The sequence below is a fragment of the Narcine bancroftii genome, chromosome 6 (assembly GCF_036971445.1).
Source record: "Narcine bancroftii isolate sNarBan1 chromosome 6, sNarBan1.hap1, whole genome shotgun sequence".
NCBI classification, from domain to species: Eukaryota; Metazoa; Chordata; class Chondrichthyes; order Torpediniformes; family Narcinidae; genus Narcine; species Narcine bancroftii.
In genome coordinates this window covers 40,987,500-41,008,958 of record NC_091474.1, presented here as the reverse complement: position 1 = coordinate 41,008,958, position 21,459 = coordinate 40,987,500, and the positions used below count along the sequence as shown (strand labels likewise).

Below are 21,459 nucleotides of genomic sequence, written 5' to 3'. Positions count from 1 at the left end.
GGAGAAATGAGAAAGGACAGCAGGGAAGAGGGATGGTTGGGTGGGTAAGGGGGAAGGGAGGGGAGAACTGGAAAAACTAGAAAGGGGAAAGGGAAAGAAAAGGCGAGCAAGTTTAGCAGAAAGCAGAGGTCGATATTAATGCCATCTGGCTGGAGAGTGCCAGATGTTGTTTCTCCGACCTGCAGATGGTCAGGGTGGGATAGTACATAGGGCCGTGGATAGATGTGTGAGTCTGGGAGTGTGACTCAGAATTGAAATGATTGGCTATTCATAGGTTGCTGTTGATGCGTACGGAGAGGAGGTGCTCAGCGAAACGATGACCGGTCTCTCTGATGTAGAGAACGCCTCAAAGGGAGCACCAGATGAAGAAAATAAATCCTGTGAATATACAAATGAGGTGTTGCTTCACTTAAAAGGCCTTTTAGCCCACAAATTCTGTGCTGATCATTTACACTAATCCTATTTTATTCTCATGAGAACCCCCATTACTCTCCCCATCTCCACCCAGATTCTACCACTCACCCATTTGGATAAATTTATCGTGGCTAATTAACCTAGTAACCTGTATATCTTTGTGATGGAGAGGTGGTGGGAGGGCCAGAATGCCCGTAGGATACTGCCACAGGAGAACATGTAACCTCGGCACAGACAGTACCAAGGGGAGGATTGAAACTGAGGCAACAGCTCTGCTAGCCATGCCACTGGTGCCCCAAAATAAAAATTGAACATGTTGGATCTCACTGGTGATTCCCAGCAAGATGGAGTCCAGTAATGTAGTTCAGTTGTGGAACCATCTGCCTGGACTCTGTTCATAATAATGTCTTTGGAATTTTGGGATGTGTGACTGCTTCATTGGCTGATTGTTGGCTATGCTGAATAGGTTTAAAAAGATAACCAAAGCCCACTTGAGATGTTTATTTTCATGATATTAAGATAATAGAGAAATGATTATTTGGTTAGTTTGGAGATGTGAGAGGAAAGAATATTTATTTCTTTGGTTGGAAGAGGAGCAATGAACTATGAGAAAGGCAGCATTTGAGGGTAGTCACTGTTTCAGGTGTGAACTCTTTGAAGACTTCTCCATTGTTTATGGGGATGAAATTTCTGTATAACGCAATGTTCTGCTATTTGACAAAATTGTAGGAGTTTATTTCCAGTTTAATTATCTTGACTGTCTGTTTCTGTCAGATTATTATTTTCTTCGGCAATGCAGCATGGACACTATACAGCAACAGCAATTTTTCTCTCTGAAAATTAATAATATATCCACATGCTTCCTTGGCAGACTTCTGCCTCTGGAGCAGAGATAAATTTTATTAATAATCCAACTTGCTCTGTCTGAGATGAATTTGGATTTTAATATGCCTTGAATTAGCTGTCTATGAAAAGAAAGTGTTTGACATAACCAAACTTTATTGGAAATGTTGATTAAACATGGACATTTGGCACTAGATTTTCCATACTTTTTATGATCTGCAGGATGTGAAAGAGCTAAACCTGACTGATAATCCAGTCTGGAAAGGTGACAAGGCCAACGCAAAGGGAGACAAGTTTGAAGACTTCCACCAGGCTGCTTTCATCTGTCCTGTGGTTGGTTTGGAAATGAATGGGCGACAGAAGTGAGTTGTTTGATTTCAATTTGTCGATAAAATTCAAATTGTGTGTCTGTGTATGAAGCCATAATTGTATTTGACTAACAGTAAAAATTTAGTAAATCTTTCTTTCTTCTTCTTTGGCTTGGCTTCGCAGACGAAGATTTATGGAGGGGGTAAAAGTCCACGTCAGCTGCAGGCTCGATTGTGGCTGACAAGTCCGATGCAGGACAGGCAGACACGGTTGCAGCGGTTGCAGGGGAAAATTGGTTGGTTGGGGTTGGGTGTTGGGTTTTTCCTCCTTTGTCTTTTGTCAGTGAGGTGGGCTCTGCGGTCTTCCTCAAAGGAGGTTGCTGCCCACCAAACTGTGAGGCGCCAAGATGCACGGTTTGAGGCGATATCAGCCCACTGGCGGTGGTCAATGTGGCAGGCACCAAGAGATTTCTTTAGGCAGTCCTTGTACCTTTTCTTTGGTGCACCTCTGTCACGGTGGCCAGTGGAGAGCTCGCCATATAACACGATCTGGGGAAGGCGATGGTCCTCCATTCTGGAGACGTGACCCACCCAGCGCAGCTGGATCTGCCACTGTACATTTCACCAAACCTTAAAGGACTGCAGCCTCCAAGTGTGTGCTGTGCCACTCTTGAAGTGACTAGTGATGGAAGTGTGGACTTAGAATCCACCATCTTGTTTATTATTACTTGTTTTCATTAACTACCTATTTGCTTTTCTGTGGAAAAAGTGTGTTTGTTTATGTGAATAATTGCACAAGTCAATTTCCAGTTTAGTTATTTTTCCTTCAGGCAATGCCTGTTTTTGTCATTTTTTCTTTTCTCAACACTGACATGAAGGCTAATGTGAAACAACAATTTTTCTCCCTGTAAATAAATATACATCTTTAGGCTATTGCCTCTGAAGCAATGAAATAGCAATGATTCAAGCAAATAAAGAGATGGTAGAGAAGTTCAGTGGGTCAGGGCAGCATCCATAGGTTTAAAAAAAAGTTTAATTAATGTTTTGAGTTGGTCCCTTTATTGAAAGTCTATGAAGTCTTGAGGGGTCCTGACCTGAAACATTAACTGATCTCTTTAATCCATGGATGCAGCCTGAATTGCTCAATTACTTCACCTTCTCTTGTTTATTCCAGGTCCTAGAATGTGCAGTTTTTGTTTCGTTGCAAATTACTCGAATTGCTTTGAGATCTGAATTTTATCCATGGGACTAAACATTTAGCTTCTGTTCATCCCAAATCATAAAATTTATTCTGTAATTGCATTTTGGTATCAGTGTTTTTTTTTAGTGAACATCAAAAGAATGATCCTTTGATATTCATCTTTCAGAGATTGAAGGCAGGAAGGAAGATCTTAGTGTAAGCCAGGTGTTCATTCAGTTGATAGAGTTCAAGCAGCCCACCTCCTCAGAATCATCTGGGTGCATCACTTCACACCATTTTGCTGGGAATCAGCACTAAGATCCAACATGTATGTGGTTATAATCCAATTATGATGTTGGAGAATGGGGACTTTGATCATGAGCTACATCATTTGAAGTGGGAAAGATATTACCAATGTTCCTCACATGTTAAATCTTGTGTGTACTATTGGTTTACTGCAGTGTGTTCATAATTGAAAACATTTTCACGTCTAACATGTTTATAATGTTCTCTGAGATAATATACTTTACAGATTTTAATTTTAACTCTCCCTTTTCAGGGTAGTATAGTACATGCAGTATGCCGCTTTTTTAAAAATCAAAATTCACTTGTAGAATGTTTTGTCAATCAGTTTGAACTATAGGTCATTTTTTTTGAAACCAAAATATGCGTTATCTTATTAAAACATTTGGTGAACTGATGCAATTAGTAATGGTTGCAACTTGTAATCTGATTTCCTGATAGATTTTGCTACCTTCGAGTTTGCGGATGTGTCTTCTCAGAGCGTGCTATGAAGGAGATAAAGACACAGATTTGTCACAAGGTAAGTATTTGAAAGCAGTGTTCTAGCAAACGAGTTGAATGTGCGTATTAAAATCTAAATATACATAGATGGGGAAAGCCATTGTGTTCATTCTAAATTTTTCCTTAGAAGCTTCCTTCAATCATTAAATATTCAAATAGTTGCTTCTTCTTTCCTTATTACTCATACTATTATCTACCTCTCTCCAACAATGTGTAATTTGGGACATTCAGATTATTGTTGTTTCAGTTTCTTTCCACTTAATTCTATCTTCTCAGCATTTAGTAACCTCTGCTATTATCCAGATCTTTCCTTAATCCCAATGATGCCTTTCTATCCTACTGGACTTTCTCAATGAACTAAGGGCGGCATGGATGTCTTAGCGGTTAGCACCAGAGATTGGGATCAGGGTTCGAATCCCGTGCTGTCTGTAAGGAGTTTGCATGTTCATTCCAATACCTGTATACATGCCTTTTCTTATTCATGTATTGTAATACCTAAACTCCCCTATATGTTGGAGAACAGCAGTTTTTCACCAGAGAATGCTTTAATTTTCTTGCCAAAACTTCGTTTCCCATGTATTCCATTTGCCAAATCTTTGCTCACTCATTTAACCTTTCTATATTACTTTGCCGTTTCCTTCTAAACTTGATTTACTATTTATCTTTGAGTTATCTACAAATTTAACATTAATAACTATAATATTTTTATCCAAATCATTTATATAAATTATATAAAAGGGGCAAAGTTCTAATACCAATGACACATCACTTGTTGGATCTTGCCAAGCAGAAAATGATGCAATCATGTTTATTTGCTAATAGTCAGGCAATCTGCTGTCTGATCTAATATAATATTACCTTCTACACCTGTGCTGACCAACCTACCAATGTATTCAGGATATGTTCAACATCTCACTCTGGCAGGGCGTGGTACCCACCTATTTCAAACAGGTGTCAATCGTACCGGTGCCCAAGAAGATTGTGGTAACCTGCTTATCGACCCTTGGCACTCACATCAACAGTGATGAAGTGTTTTGAAAGGCTGTCATTGAAGCATATCAGCTACTGTCTGAGCAGCAACGTGAATTTGTTCCAGTTTGCCTATTGTAGCAATAGGTCTATGGCAGATGCTATCTCACTGGCTCCAAAATGCTGGAACATCTGGACCATAAAATGCTTACATCAGGATGTTCTTAACCAATGTAGTTCAGCATTTAACGCGAGGATTCCCTCAAAATTGATCAGCAAACTCCAAGACCTGGGCCTCAATACCTCTTTATGTAATTAGATCCTGGACTTCCTCACCTCTAGACCACAATCAGTGGGGATAGGTAAGAACATCTCCACAATCTCCAACAGTTCGGGAGCACCACAGGGCTGCGTTCTTATCCCCTGCTTTACTCGCTATGCACCTATGGCTGTGTGGTTCAGTATGATAACAACATCTCATGGAAGTGGGTTGTATAAAAAGGGGTGATGAGTCTGCATACAGGAGGAAGATTGAAAACTTGGTTGTATGTTGCACAAGCAACAACCTCGCACTCAATATCACCAAAACCAAGGAGCTGATTGTTGACTTCAGGAAGGGAAAACTAGAGGTGTACGATTCAATGATCACTAGGGGAATCAGAGGTGGAGAGGGTGAGAAAATTTAAGTTCCAGCGATTTGCTCTCTCAGAGGATCTTTCTTGGACCCACATACAAATGACATCGTGAACAAAGCACGTCAGTTCCTCTGCTTTCTCAGGAGTTTGCAGAGGTTTGGTATGACATCAGAAACCCTAGAAAATTCCTACAGATGTGTAGTGGAAAGTGACCAACTGCATCATGGTCTGGTTATGGGGACATCAATACCCCTGAGCATAAAGCCCTACAAAAGGTAGTGGTCACAGCCCAAGCCATCACAGGTAAAACCCTCCCCCATCGAGAACATCTACATGGAATGCTGCTGTTGGAGAGCAGCAGCAATCAGCAAGGATCCACACAACCCAGCAAACGTTCTGTTCTCACCTCTGCCTCAGGAAAGAGATATAGGTGCCACAAAACCCACACCACCATGTTCAGGAACAGCTGTTACTCCCCCCACCATCAGACTCCTCAACAACAAACGCAATCAAGAACTTGTTTAATGGCATTTGCACTTTATTGATTTTTTTTCTCTCTCTATTGCACAGTCAGTTGTTGACATTTCTTTATTTGTTTACATGTGTACATTAAGTCCATTTTTTTTCCCCGCGCTGCCAATAAGTGGTGATTCTGCCTTGCCTGCAGGAAAATAAATCTCAGGGTTGTATGTGATGTCATGTATGTACTCTGACAATGTATCTGAAATCAACATCATGAGCTGATACATTCCACAACAACCTTTGAAGTCCTTGTCTGATACCTTTTATTCACAGCATAAATTACTTCATATAAACTTTGTTAAATTGGTCAAGTGTAATTTCACATCACAAAACCATGTTGACTTCGCATGATTGGGGTGAATTTTTCAAAGTGCCCTGTTATACTGTCGTTAATAGTTACATGTTCCCTCTGATGGTTGTTAAACCAGATTTGATGTGTAGTTTTCTGTCTCTCATCTTGAATAGCTATCTATTTGCAAATAACTAAGAACTAGAGCAAAATAACCAATGTTATGCACACATTTTTTTCCATCGTATTTGTATCGTACAGACTAATTGATTTTCAATTTTTAGCACTGCATTTTTGAAGGGAAATTGTCTTTGGAAACAGCACATTGTTTCAGCAATTTAATATTACTGATTTATAGATGACATTACAAGTATAATTTTAATATTTACTAAAGATGGTTGATGAATAGTTCTGGTCGATTTTATGTCAAGGAAGTTTGTTAACTACTATTAATGATGGGAATAGATTGGTTCACTATAACTTCCTCCATCAGCTGTCACCCCACAGAAACTACATCAATATAAGCCCGAGTTGTCAGAAATGTACTTCATGTATGGTATAGAAGTTGGCTCCTTTTTGCACTCTACCTGTCTCTGTACAAAGGTGAGACCTTTCAGGTACGAGTTCTGTGGCACCTTGGCTGAGATCAAAGGAGTCATCTTCCCATTAGATCCAGAGCTTTGCCTACTTTAATTCTGATACTGCATCTTGCATTTTCGATAAAGAGAACATTTTTGCTTGTGTAACTAGAGACTGGAGCATAACTGGAGACTAAATATTAGACATCTGGAAATGTAGAAAATTCAGAAGTGAACTCTTTACGTAAAGAAAGGTGAGAATGTGCAGTTCACTGCCGCTGGGTATGGTTGAAACAAGTTGCATTGACGCAATTAAAGGGAGGCCAGACAAGCATCTGAAAAAGGAAATAGAAAGTTACCTTGAGAGTTGGATAAGAAGTTTGAGTGGAACACAACCATTAACATGTACCACACATTCTATGTAAAGATAACTAATTAATGACTTGATTGTTGAGGGATAAATGTTAACTAAGTGGTTCTCAACCTTATTCTTTCCACTCACACCACTTTAAATAATCCCTATGCCACAGGTGCTTTGTGATCAGTAAGGAATTGCTTAAGGTGGTATGTGGGTGGAAAGAAAAAGGTTTGAAAACCAGTATTTTAATCATACCTAATTGACTCGTTATATGCATGGTTTCATAACTCCAAAGAAAATGGGCCAATTACAATTTTTCTCAAGCAAAATATTTTAAAAACAATTGGGTCAAGAACAGTGATTCTCAACTTTCACTTCCCACTCACATACCACTTTAAGCAATACCTTACTAATCATAGAGCACTGATGGCATAGGGATTACTTAAAGTGGTATGTGAATGGAAAGAAAAAGGTTGAGAGCCACTGTGTTAACTGGATGTTGGGTGAATCCCTTGGTGGTCTTCTAAATATTTCAGTACTTCCAGTACTGGTCTGACCATCTTAAAATTGAATTTGAATTTTTACAATGTGAAGGTCAGAGCACTTCAGTAGCATAAGCTTGCAGTGACCATATACTTAGTGAATTCTTGAAATTGCGTTGTTGTGGTATTGCCTACCTATTTGGTTATTTTCAAACTTAATATCCCTTCAGGAAATTATGATCGTGTGGCGGCTCACCACTAGGCAGGCGAACCGGCCCCGCTTGTAAGCCACGCGGCGGGGCAGCCGGTCAAAATGGTGCAGTCGGGTGTTCCCTTCCTCCCAGCACGGGGCTCAGAAGCCCGCGCTGAGGGACCATGTGACGCCCGGGTGATGTCAGCGCCCTCCAGCATGGTTCTCAGCCAGGTCTGGGCTGGGAGTATAAGTACAGGCCAGCAGCCTGCAATAAACTAGTCTGCTCACTGAGCTCAACCCACCTGGTTGTGTGTGTGTTATTGCAGGAGCAGTGTAGCTGCCGCTACAATTGGTGACCCCGACTGGTTCAAACGTCTTTGAACCCATCATGTGCAAGCCTGGGATCAGTGCTATAGCTGTGAAACTGCCTGAATTCTGGACTCCGGAGCCGGAGACCTGGTTCGTCTACGCGGAGGCTCAGTTTCACCTCTGCCAGATTTCGTCCAACACGACCAAATTCTACCATGTGGTTGCTGCCCTGGACCAGGCCACCGCCAGACGCGTGCTGCACCTTGTTCAACACCCACCCGCCGAGGACAAATACGAGACCATCAACCGAGTGCTTACCGGGTCCCTCGGACTATCCAGACACCAGCGTGCCGCTCGAATGCTGCACCTCGACGCCCTAGTGGACAGGTCCCGATGGAGCTGATGGACGAGATGTTCACACTCATGGGTGAGCACACCAACTGCTCACTTATCGAGCGCATCTTCCTCGATCATATGCATTGGGACATTTGGCCACTGCTCGTCCAGGAGAGCTTCATCAACCCGAGGAAGCTCGCCCAGAAGGCCCAAGAGCTATGGCTTGCACGATTCCCGGAGGGCTCAGTGGTCCAGCAGGTCACGAAGCACGGGCACGACCATGCCAAGCACACCCCTAATGCTGCGGTAGAGCATCCGGCCCCTGCAGGAGCCCCCAAGGGCATAACGAAGGCCACAGCATCCGCTCCAGACCTCTGCTTCTACCACCAGCACTGGGAAGCCAAGGCTCAGAAGTATCGTCAGCTCTGCTCGTTCCAGGGAAATGACCAGGCTGGCTGCTGTTGATGGCTGTGGCAGCTGGCGAAGGACACAGCCTCCTCGACATGCGGGACTCTGTCAACGGCTGGCAGTTCATCGTTGACACTGGAGCCCAGATCAGCATCATCCCGGCCACGGCTGTCGAGTCGAGGAACTGACCTCGTGGACCTCCCCTCCGAGTGGGCAACGCAACAGCAATCCAGACATTTCGAGACAAAACAGTCCACTTCCAGATCGGATAACAGAATTTCGCTTGGAGGTTCACCATCTCATCCCTCCCAACTGTCATCCTGGGTGCAGACTTCTTTCTCGCACATGGGCTTCTGGTGGACATTCGAGGTAGGTGTCTGGTGGATGCCCGTACCTTCCAGGCCGTTCACCTCGATGCCTCCCGCTCAGAGCAACCGCAAATGGCCACGATCAGCACGCCCAGAGACTAGTTACAGTGAATCCTGGATGAGTTCCCGACACTCCTTAAGCCACTGTTCTTCGCTGCCTCGCCACGCCACAGGGTGTTCCACCACATCCCCACCCAGGGCCCACTGGTTCACGCCAAGGCACACCGGCTCCCACCTGACAAACTTCAGGTAGTGAAGGAGGAGTTTTTGCACCTGTTGGAGCTGGGAATCGTTCGGTGGTCTGACAGCCTGTGGGCCTCGCCGCTGCACCTGGCCCCGAAAGCCTCCGGCAGCTGGCATCCCTGTGGAGACTATTGACGGCTGAACGAGGCAACCGTTCCTGACCGTTACCCCATTCCTCACATCCAAGACTTTACGGCCAATCTGCACGGTTTGAGGGTTTTCTCCAAGGTTGACCTGGTGCGTGGATCTTACCAGATCCCGGTGCACCCTGAGGACATACCCAAGATGCCCATCATCACCCCCATTGGCTTGTTCGAATTCCTGCACATGCCGTTCGGGCTCAAGAATGCCGCTCAGACCTTCCAGCACCTCATGGACTCTGTGGGCAGGGACTTGCATTTCGTTTTTATTTATTTAGACAACATCCTCGTTGCCAGCAAGGACTGGGCGCAACACAAGACCCACCTACGTGCCCTTTTCTCCCGGCTGGCCGACTTCGGCCTTATCATCAACCCAGTCAAGTGCCAGTTCGGGAAAGAATCCATGCAGTTCCTGGGTCATACCATCACAGCCGAAGGAGCCACGCCTGCCGCTGCGAAAGTCACCGCTATCAGGGAGTTCCCATGCCCGGACAGCCTCAAGGGGCTGCAGGAGTTCACGGGTATGGTTAACTTTTACAACCGCTTCATCCCGGGAACTGCACGCATCATGCAGCTGCTATTCACCCTCATCATGGCCAAACACAAGATGCTCACTTGGAACCCAGAAGCATGCACTGCATTCGAGGCCACCAAAGATGCCCTCACGATGGCCACCATGCTCGCACACCGACCTGCATATGGTACTCTGTCGATGCCTCTGCCACAGCCGTCAGTGCAGTCCTGGAGCAGCAGGTAAATGGACATTGGAAGCCTTTGGCATTCTTCAGCCACCTGCTCTGCTTGCCTGAACACAAGTATAGTGCCTTCGACTGCAAGTTACTGGGCATGTACCTGGCGGTGCAGCATTTCCGCTATTTTTTTGATTGGAGGACTTTTACCATCTTCACCGACCACAAACCTCTTAACCAGGCGCTCGTAATGGCGAAGGATCTCTGGTTAGCCCACCAGCAACGTCACCTCTCCTTCGTGTTGGAGTTTACCACCGACATTCAGCACAAGGTGGGGAAGGACAATGTGGACTCTCGTGACCGGCCATCTGTGCGCTGATACCCGGCCTTGAATTCGACCAGCTAGCCCGGGACCAAGAATCTGATGAGGAGACGAGGGCCTTCAAGACCGCCATCACTGGCCTGTGGTTCTGAGACTTCCTAACTCCGAGCAGCGAAGGCACCATCCTGTGCGATATCTCCTTGGGCACCCCACGGCCAGTGGTTCTCCAGCAGTGACGCAGGCAGGTCTTCCGTCACATCCATGACCTTTCACATCCGTCCATCAGGTCCACGGTCCGGATGGTGGCAGAACGGTTCGAATGGCATGAGCTGCGGAAGCAGATCGCGGGCTGGGCCAGAACATGCACCCATTGCCAGATGTCCAAGGTGGACAGGTGTACCAGGGTGCTCGTACAGGTGTTTGAGCACTTCCGGGAACTGTTCAGCCACATTCACGTGGACATCGTCGGGCCCCATACCCATTTCCTGGGACAACCATTACCCGTTTACGGTGGTGGACCGCACCACTCGCTGGTCCGAGGTGATCCCAATGCCAGACGCCTCCACCGACTCCTGCTCCTGAGCACTGTTGCATGGTTGGGTTGCCCGGTTCGGCGTCCCGGGTCACCTCACCAGCGATCGGGGCGCCCAATTCACATCTGAGCTCTGGGCACAGCTCGCCAACAGGTTGGGGATCCAGCTACACCGCACCACGGCCTACCACCCGCAGGCCTATGGACTGGTCGAACATCTGCACCATCACCTTAAGTCAGCCCTCATGGCCCACCTCACTGGTCCCAACTGGGCAGACGAACTGCCTTGGGTGCTCATGGGCATCCGCTCCACTCTCAAAGAAGATCTGCAGGCATCATCTGCTGAGCTGGTCTACGGTACGCCGCTGGCACTACCTGGTGTTTTCAACGCACTTCACAATCCCCAGCGCTCACCGCACGAACTACTTCCTCACCTCAGGGCACGCTTGGACTTGTTCGAACCCCCACCGCTGCCCAGGCGTGGCACCATCCCGTCTCACTTTCCTGGCGAACTGCTTTCCGTGGAGTACGTTTTCGTTCGACGGGGCCTGACTGCGGCACCTCTGCAGTGACTGTATGAGGGGCCATACAGGGTTGTACAGTGTTCCAGCTCCACGTTCATGCTGAACATTGGTGGCAAGCACGAGCTGTTTACCGTGGACAGGCTGAAGCCAACGCACCTCGATCCCACTGAGCCTGTGGTCGTAGCCCAGCCCAAAAAGCGAGGCTGCCTGGCAAAAATGGACATTGGTGCCGGTTCTGGGAGGTGCTGTGTGGCGGCTCACCACTAGGCAGGCGAACCGGCCCCGCTTGTAAACCACGCGGTGGGGCAGCCGGCCAAAATGGCGCCCTCGGGGGTGTTCCCTTCCTCACAGCACGGGGCTCAGAAGCCCACGCTGAGGGACCACGTGCAGCCCGGGTGATGTCAGCACCCTCCAGTGCAGTTCTCAGCCAGGTTCGAGCTGGGAGTATAAGTACAGCCCAGCAGCTTGTAATAAACTAGTCTGCTCACTGAGCTCAGCCCGTCTGCATGTTTGTGTGTTATTGCAGGAGCAGAGTAGCTTCCGCTACAATCACTTTATTTTTAATATATGTGACTGAGGTTTCTATTCAGTGGTGGGGGGAGGGGGGAGAAATTTCTCCTCATCCCATAGCCAAACTTGTATTCTTAGACATTGACTCCTGGCTACTGGGGAACATCCTTTCTTGTATTTAATCTGTCCACTCCCATTATAATAAGTTACTGTATGATTCCCCTCTCGATCTTCTGAAGTTTAGTGATTACAAATCTATTTAACCAAATCTCTCAAGAAAGACTGACTTAAAAATAAAATGTTGCTTGTGTTTGTGAGTCGAGTCAAATTTTCTTGTCATTGGACTGTACAAGGAAAACCTGATGAAACGTGTCGACACAACCAGACAGAATACATATGCAAACAATGCAAATACAGGATAAGAATCTCATCTGTACAAATAAATATAGATGAAATGTATATTTTGGCATATAAGTTGACCCCCCTTTTTTTTCCAGCCTCATTTTCAAGATTTTATCGTTTATCCAGCGTATAAATTGACCCTAATTTTCTGGCTGCCTGAGGTGCCTTGTTGACTGGCATGTAAGTTGAGCCCCCAAAGCTTGTGATGTGTGAGATGGGCCATTGTTGACCCCCCCCCCCCCAATAGATGGCATAGATTGATCTGCTGGGCGTTGGCTGGAAATGTTGCTATCTTGGAGGATCCATGGATACCATGCAGCACGCAACAAAAATATGAAGTGAGCTTTAAGTTGAAATTGATAGAAATGGCCAAGAAAACCAGCAACTGGGCTGCTACAAGAAAATTTGATGAGCATGAGGTTAGTTAGGGATTGGAGGAAGAAAGAAGAGATTTTAAGAAAAATACTGAAAAGGCAATGACCAGAGTTGGAAAATCACGTGGCAGAATGTGTATGTGAACAGAGGCAAGATTGCCTGAAATAAAATAAGAACTGCAATGGGCCAAATCACACCCAGACCTCAGTGATGATGTTGAGGCTACAGTAGGCAGGTGCAATCGTTTCATGAACAGGAAAAATCTGTTATTATGCCAAAAAACAAAAATTGCACAGAAACTACCGAAAGATCTTGATCATAAAGTTTTCAACAGTTCATTATATGGAACCAGCAGAAACACCAGTTTTCCTTGGCAAATATTGAAAACGTGGACAAAACCCCCATGAATTTCGACATGATAGGCAATAGAACAGTGGAAACCAGAAGTACAGACCACAAAAGGACCAGGTTTATTGTGGTGGTATCATGCATGGCCAGTGAGACAAAGTTAAGATCCATGGTAATCTTCAAATGCAAAATTAAACCAAAAATGAAATTCATAACATAACATAACAATTTACAGCACGGAAACAGGCCATTAGGCCCTTCTAGTCCGCACCGAACCAAACACCCCTCTCTAGTCCCACCTCCCTGCACAATGCCCATAACCCTCCATCTTCTTCTCATCCATATACCTGTCCAACCTTTTCTTAAATAATACAATTGACTCCGCCGCCACTATTTCTCCCGGAAGCTCATTCCACACGTCTACCACTCTCTGAGTAAAGAAATTCCCCCTCATGTTACCTCTAAACCTCTGCCCCTTAATTCTTAACTCATGTCCTCTTGTTTTAATCTTTCCTCCTCTTAACAGAAATAGTCTATCCACATCCACTCTGTCTATCCCTTTCATAATCTTAAATACTCTATCAAATCCCCTCTCAACCTTCTATGCTCCAAAGAGGTATTTTTGTATATTTTCATGGAAAAAGGATGGAAGGATGAAAATGGTGTAAAACAATGGATAGACAAGGTGTGGAACAGGTGACCAGGCAGTTTACGCAAAGAATGGAGTTTGTTGAGATTTTTTTGCATTTCATGACTCGACTTGTATGCCGAAATATATGGTAAATATTGCTTTGTACATATGATAGTCTCGGATGGTTAGTGTGAGCAGTTTGTTTGGTTGCTCAGCCTTCTCACTGCCTGAGGGAAGAAGCTGTTCCTCAGCCTGGTGGTGCTGGCTCTGATTTTCCTGTAACTCTTTTGGGAGAAGCTGAAAGATGCTGTGTGCAGGGTGGAAGGGGTCCTCAAATGATTTTGCGCGGCCTCTTCAGATAACTGTTCCGGTAGATCACGTCGATGGGGGGCAGGGAGACTTCCGTGATCCTCTCTGCCACTCTTATAGACCTGTGGATTGACCTATCCATTTCTCTGAAACATCCGTACCACACTGACGCAGCCAACCAAGACGGTCTTTATAGAGTTCCCATAGAAGATTGACATAATGGTGGCCAGTAACCATGCTCGCTTCAGACTTTTCAGGGAGTGCAGTCTCTGTGGCGCCTTCCTGACGAATGAGATGTCGAGTGTTCATGATAGGTCACTAGTTAAGTGAACTCCAAGAGTTGTTGATGTTTAATGGAGGGTGGTTGCTCCTGGTCCTCCTGAAGTCCATGATTATCTCCTTCGTCTTGTCCACATTGTAACTCTTGCACCATTTCACGAGATTTTCCACCTCTGTAGTGTGACTCATCGTTGTTGCTGATGAGGCCAATGACTGTAGTGACATCTTGAACTTGACAATGCTTTTGGAGCTGGATCTGGTGATGCAGTTGTGGGTCAGTAGTGTGAACAGGAGTGGACTGAGCACACAGCTCTGCGGGGTGATGGTGCTCACCATTCTGCTACTGACCATTACAGACTGTGTTCTTTCCATTAGGAAGTCCAGGATCAAGTTACAGAGAGGGGTGTTGAGTCCCAGCAAGGACAATGTTTCAACCAGCCTCTAGGTGTCAATGGACAGCAGCCTGGCATATGAGGCCTCATTCTCCAGGTGGGCCAGACTGGAGTGAAGCAATAAGGCTATAACATCATCTGTCGAACGGTTTCTTCTATAGGCAAATTGATACGTCCAGCATCTGTGGGAGGTGTGTTTTGATGCATTCCATCACCAGATGCTCAAAGCATTTCATAATGGTGGAGGTTAATGCCACAAGGTGGAGGTCATTGAGGCCTGTATTGTTGTCCTCTTATCGGGATGATGGTGGGTGTCTTCAACCCTGCGGGAATGATGGACTGCTGCAGTCAGGTGTTGAAGATGTCCATGAAAACCTCCGTCAATTGGCCTGCACAGTCCTTCAGTATCCGACCAGGTATGTTGTGTGGTCCCACCGCCTCGTGTGGGTTCATTTTGGATAGAGTTCTCCTCGCCTCGGCCGTGGCTATGGAGGGGGCTAGTTCATTGGGGGTCACAGGGCTTTCTTTGGCGTCACCTTGTTCTTTTCATCCAACCATATGTAGAAGATGTTCAGTCTGTCTGGGAGGGAGGCATCATTGTCCTTAACTTACAGGGTTGACTTGTGATCCTTTACAATTTTGATCCCTTGCCATATGCATGTCATGTCACCAGTGTCTGTGGATCTTCTGTGTGCACCCCCACTTTGCCTTCTAAATTCAGCCTTGGCTGATATTAGTGCCAACCTGCAGTCTTGTCCTGAAGGCAGCATCATGAGCTCTGAGAAGGATCTGTCCTCTGCATCCAACCATGGTTTCTGGTTAGCCCTGGTTGTGAAGCATTTGATTTTGGTGACATCCTCAATGCACTTACTTATGTAACCAGTCACTGGGCTCATGTACTCCTCTACGTTTATACGACTGTTGTAGGTGTCTGCTTCCCTAAAACAGTTCCAGGTCGTCTTGCAGGATGGCTGTGGTTCCCTCCCCTTCCCCCCCCACCCCCCCAGCCACATCTTGATATCCTGATCTCCCTGCGAGCTAGCTGTCTTTATGCTGGGGTACCAGGATGGATATGTGATCTGAGTAACCAAGGTGAGGATGAGGTGCAGCCTTGTACATGGCAGGGATGTTGGTGTGCACCTGATCAAGGGTGTTCTCTCCTCTGGTGCTGAAGTTCACATGCTGTTGAAACCGTGGCAAGACTGTTTTCAGGTTGTGATTGAAGCAACAATCATGGCACCGTCAGGGTTGGAAGTCTGGGTTTCGCTGATGGCACCAAAAAGCTCCTTCGTGGTTTCATCCTCATTAGCCAAAGGCAAAACATAGATTGCGGCAATCAGCGTGGCTGAGAATCGCACTAAATAGGAGTGCGAAAAATGCTCCAAATTGGGATGAATTTTTAAAAATTAATTTTCAAGTGCTGACAAATTAGTTGCTGGAAGGTATATTTTCATCATTGTTCGTAGCTGAAAAGAAAACTGCTTTATTGTGAAACAGCTGGACATTTGTTGAAGGTTTGTATTGATGTTCCTCTTGTGTGCGTGTGTTAAAATGAATCCAGTACCATCAGGATTTTGGTGGTGCGAGATAACAGGTATTCCGCACTAATCAACATGACTCTTATTAATATTCAAACACACTTTTACTTCACTTCATTTAAGTTTTCAGTGTACATGGTGAGCTTGTAGGGTTTGGGAAATGAAACACATTGAGCTTCTGCTTGTATGGTTCAGCTTGTCTGCCTGAAACGTGCAAGCACTCCAAACCCCACCTCTGATGGCACATCAGTCTGGATCAGCTCCAGTCTGTAATCTGGACATGTGGTTCTGGCTGGATACCATGCATTCACTCCAGATTAATGAATGAGACTGCTGGTGAAACACTGCATTTTTTAGCAATTTCACATCCAATTATTTTTAACTGTTTTTTCCTCCTTACCTTTAGTCCTGCAGGTACCAGTGTGGCTGTATTGTTTCTGAAGTTTGATTGAGTATGCGATCCCTGTGCCATTGCTCCATACATGCCACAGTCAGAGGGTTTGTTGTCTGTTCAAACTTATTGGCGAACATGGTTGGTTGTTGAATGATCCACTTTAGATCTCTTAGGCCATACACACAAATATCATTTCTGTAATATCCTGAAAAATAATGATTCATTATTATACAGCGCAGATGTTGATCTAATTAAAATAAAACTGATGATCATAGACAGGTTGAGCATCATTTACAATCAAAGTGTGTTTTCTGTCTGCATTTCTCTGTGGGAGAGAGCCTTGCACAGGGCAACATTGCAATTATGTACAAATTAATGAAAATGTAGATCCTGATGACTTTGCTTGTCAGTGCTTTTATACGCACCTCTTTGATTGCACAGCTCCTTGTTGCTACAATCTTTAAAAAAAATACAGATGTTTGCATTCTCTTCCATTTACCTTTGCAATCATGAGATGTTGGTCCAGCATGGGGTGCCCATACCACTGCCCGAACATCACCATCCCATGAAACATTTGGGGTTGTATCAGGGGCATCTGAAGAAAATTGGAAAACATTTCAGATGTTTCTTATTATAGTATATACTCACAAAATACAAAAAAAAAGAGATTAAGTGAAAGAAAGATGTCCCTTTGGTGAAGAAAGCAAACATTTTTTTAGGAATTCTTTGTACCCACAGAGATGTGATATTTGTTTAGCAGTCTGGAGGTGTTTGAGGCATTGGGGTGTTGGGTGTCATGGAAACAGTTTGGCTTTGTGCTTACAGTCAAGTATTCATCTTCTTTGATTCCATTTCCTTCTCTAATGCCCATCTGATTCCCTCCTTCCCAATTCTCCTGCTATCGAACTACACTAGAGGCAATATTTAGCCAAATCTAATGTCTTTGGCTTGAGTAACGTGGAGAATTGGGATCAGGAGAATATGCTTACTCCACACAATCAGGATCTTTGGATGTGAGGCAGCCGTACTAACCACTATGCTGGTGAGGTTGAGATCATCCAGGGAGGGGTCAAGGTCAAGGTGGGAGAAAATGGTGCTTCATATGTGAGCTAGTTCATCAATTATAGACAATCTTTTCACTTTGTGAATTGTACAATTTTTCAAAGGAAACAATAAATCAAGCAACATATTTTCTGTCTGAGTTTTGAGCAGAGAAATTCCTTATTTGTGTCAGTTTGAGAACCATGGCCATGAAATTCTTTGATTCTGGGTATCCTCATCATCTTAAGAGTTGAGTATTATTCCTAAATAGATGGAACAATTGAGTTTAAAATTGAGTGGCTTGAGTGGATCTTGAATTGAGTTGCTGCCAGGCAGTTTTAGAGAACTGTCAAAAGTTATGCACTCTGCAATGGCTCTGTCGTGGCATTTAAGGCAGCCTGAAAGAGCCAGAGGGATTTTCAGGATTGTTGATATTTTTTTGGTCACCTTTATTCCAACTTCCTTAGATCCTAAATTTTTTTAATGGTGTGAATTTAAATTCCACAGCTATTGTTGTATGATTCAAACTTAGCTTTCCAGATCAATAGCTAACCTACTGGATATTCCACCATAGAATTAAACTGGATACTGTTAAATAATTTGAAAAATCATGAAATTACAAAAATGACTGAAGGATGAAAAAACATTAGGAATAAAAGCTCTACCAAAGATCTGAGGAAGTGTTTATCTTCTGGCAAGATCATTGGGGCCAGAATTAACTGGTCTGATACACTATTTTAATGTGAAATAACACAGAATTAAAACCATAATGATTAAATGATGTTTGTAAATAACTCCATTTTTCCAGCAAATTTCACATCCAATGATTGCATCTGATTTTGGTAACACTTTGACAGAACCAACAAGAAAAGATGTAAGTCTGTGTTGCAAGTTCTACTTGTATTTGGAGGCTTGCATCTCATTTTAAGAAAACACCAGAAGATGCCAATCTGGTGAATTTACAAGTGGGAATATTTCCATCAGTAAGGCACACTAGTTGAGTTTAGTTGGTCAGTAGCTCATAGATGGATAAAATTAGATTATGGTACCATAATATTCCTGTTGTTTGGTTGTTAATATTTGTGGATATACACCTTCTAAAAGTACAAAAATGCTGCCTTGACCGTAGGATTTTAAAAATGGATTAATTCTATGATGGCTAGTCCAGTCATTTTAAGTATTGAGCATTGCTAGAATTGTTATTAAAGGTCAAATTAATGACAGAAGTAGAGATAAATTGTAATTGCATCTGTTTTGTTGTCATCTATGGATTTAATTCACTTGGATAATATTGCTATAATATTTGATAATTAATTCTGAAGATATTAGTTTTGTGAGCATCCCTTAAACTGTTGCACTGTTGTCTTGAAATGGACCTGCTCCGTGTTTGTATGAGGCATCCTGAGAACCCATAATATTTCAATACTTAGATTACCAATATTTTTGCTGAGAGAATTGACTGTGAGTGGGGGTATATTCGGGGTTTACATTGGAGCATCAAGGTTTTATTTGTCAACACCAAAACAATGGAGCTGAATTGGAGAGGAATAGTTCTAGCCTCTGGTCTACACTTGTGAAGAGAATCATAAAGCATACTGAATGTTAGTGTAGTTCTTAAAAGAAATCCACTATTCTTTCTGAATATTACCTTGGGAAAGAAAGTGCTTGGAGAGAAAATATACTTGTATTTTTTCAAGTGGAGATGGATGTTACTCAGGAAGATACTTACTGATCACCTTGCGTGCAAAACTTTCTTTATAGTTGTATTTCATGTTTTCTTCACTTGAAATGTTTCTGAATACGCCAACTTTGTATCTAATTTTATTTTAAAAATTCCAATAGAGGCTGACAGCAGAGAAGAGAATAATGTCACGCTCTGGAGTTTTGTTTTGGTAATTATGCACCTGTTGTGTACAGGTTAAATATATTTTTGTGTTGTACTTTTCCCTTCAATGTTGATAGGATGGGAAATAATTGCCTCAAGATTTTTGAAAAGAATTCTGTTTCAAATTGACTTGACTGGAGTAAAATTTCCTTTTGTGTGGTGAGGTTTGCCACCTGAAAGTGCAGTAGGATTCTGCTTTATGGTGCATAAGTGCTTTGCATTTGGTGCATATTTACAAAGTTTAAGCTAGCAGCTGGAAAGACCTTTCACGTTAACTTTATATTTATGATCTCCAATAGGTGAGTAATGGTAGATTTACTTGAAACAAACTGAACTTCCTTGGAATGTGGAGCTTATGGGATATTTGTTTCAGAAATTTGCATACATAATGGATGCTCTTTCCTTGAAAGTTATAAAGCCATCAGTTTCATTAACTTTACTGAGCTTACCCTTTAAACGATTCAGTGTCACCCAGTAATGTTCATCAGGGCTGTAGGTATCACGGGACCATTCAAGAAGAGCAAGTGCGCGTGCATCTTCCAAAACAAATTCCACAAATTGTCTTGTGAGTACGTAGTAAGCAGTTCCAAAATAAATAGTGAGCTCCAGTGGTGGTGCAGCTTTTTTCTGATTAAGTTTGTAAATTTTGGCTTTACTATTTTTTATTTCTTCTTTGTAACTGTACTCTGTCCTGTATTTCATATGTGGTGGTTGCTGTATTCCTGGTGTGATGTTCCTGCCACCCCACTTGTTTTTTATGTACCAGATAATCTCTCTGTTTGTCTTTATTGGAAAGTCCTGTCCACAGAGATTGATAACTTCCTTCCATGCAACTGTTGAGTTTACAAGATCTTTCATGCAATTGATATCCGCCTGTAGACGTGAGAATCCGCCATAAACAACATATTCCATTTTTGAAGCCAGAAAAATGTTATGAAAGCAGTCCGACAAAGTCTTTACCTTCCTTTGATAATCCTTCGGTGACTTTTGATCAACGTGGATGCAATACACATTCTGTGGTCTATAAATTGCTCGCAATAGTTTTACGAACATTTCAAATTCTTGGTGAATAATGATTATATAAGCCAGAGGATAGCTAGCTTCTTCTTGTGACAATGAACTTGTTATAAAATGATTTTCTAGTTTGATTCTGGTGCAATTAATTGGAACTGGAATATGCACATGAAATATTTTTGGCTTCTGCTTTTCACAGCGTTCACCAAGCCAAAGTGCTGCTGTATCACCATTTAAAATTGCAGAGCAATACCTGCTGCAATTATACTGTTCATATCGTAGAATAGGATACACAATTGTAGACGTTTTTAAATATGCTAGTATGCAAATAAACATAACTAGTAATGCAATGAAAAAGATCAATTTAATTTTGTTCATATTAGAATAGCCCAGTAGTTCACTCCGTGCAGTATTTGAGCTTCCAAATTTCCTGTCCATTTATCTGCAGAGAGTAAGAGCTAGGTTAATATAGAGCTTTTTTTAAAAAAAAACTGCTTTACTTCCAACCAGATGTTACCCCAAAAATAAAACACTTCAGTATTACAAATCTGAAATGAAACCAACTTTTTTTTCTCACTGTGATCATTGCTTAATTGCTATACCCACCCCCCCCCCCCCCCCCCAAGTTCCTCAACATGGTTATCCAACTGCACGAAAACCAACAAGGTTGGGTCAGATACAGCAATGAACTCTCCGAACCCTTCTCCATTGACAACGGCGTGAAGCAAGGCTGAGTTCTCGCACCAACCCTCTTTACTATCTTCTTCAGCATGATGCTGAAACAAGCCATGAAAGACCTCAACAATGAAGATGCTGTTTACATCAGGTACCGCACGGATGGCAGTCTCTTCAATCTGAGGCACCTGCAAGCTCACACAAAGAAACAAGAGCAACT

The 21,459-nt window shown here is 43.6% G+C and overlaps 2 protein-coding genes across 5 annotated transcripts in view; one reads left to right on the top strand and one right to left on the bottom strand.

Moving 5' to 3' along the window:
• rtf2 (replication termination factor 2) overlaps nt 1–21,459 on the top strand; it is an 85,398-nt gene that overhangs the window by 12,787 nt on the left and 51,152 nt on the right. Inside the window, exons 4-5 of the mRNA XM_069884749.1 lie at nt 1,480–1,619; nt 3,490–3,568. Of these exons, the coding sequence (XP_069740850.1) occupies nt 1,480–1,619; nt 3,490–3,568 (219 nt within the window). The remainder of the gene's footprint in view (nt 1–1,479; nt 1,620–3,489; nt 3,569–21,459) is intronic.
• Nucleotides 5,671–21,459, bottom strand: part of gcnt7 (glucosaminyl (N-acetyl) transferase family member 7) — a 41,748-nt gene continuing 25,959 nt past the window's right edge. For 3 of the 4 annotated variants that reach the window (XM_069884746.1, XM_069884747.1, XM_069884745.1), the window contains 4 exons: nt 20,000–21,006; nt 17,124–17,219; nt 16,631–16,829; nt 5,671–6,877 (listed from right to left, as the gene is read on the bottom strand). In XM_069884746.1, the coding sequence (XP_069740847.1) occupies nt 16,633–16,829; nt 17,124–17,219; nt 20,000–21,002 (1,296 nt within the window). In that variant the 5' untranslated portion in view covers nt 21,003–21,006 and the 3' untranslated portion in view covers nt 5,671–6,877; nt 16,631–16,632. The remainder of the gene's footprint in view (nt 6,878–16,630; nt 16,830–17,123; nt 17,220–19,999; nt 21,007–21,459) is intronic. The other variant, XM_069884748.1, reaches the window with a different exon arrangement.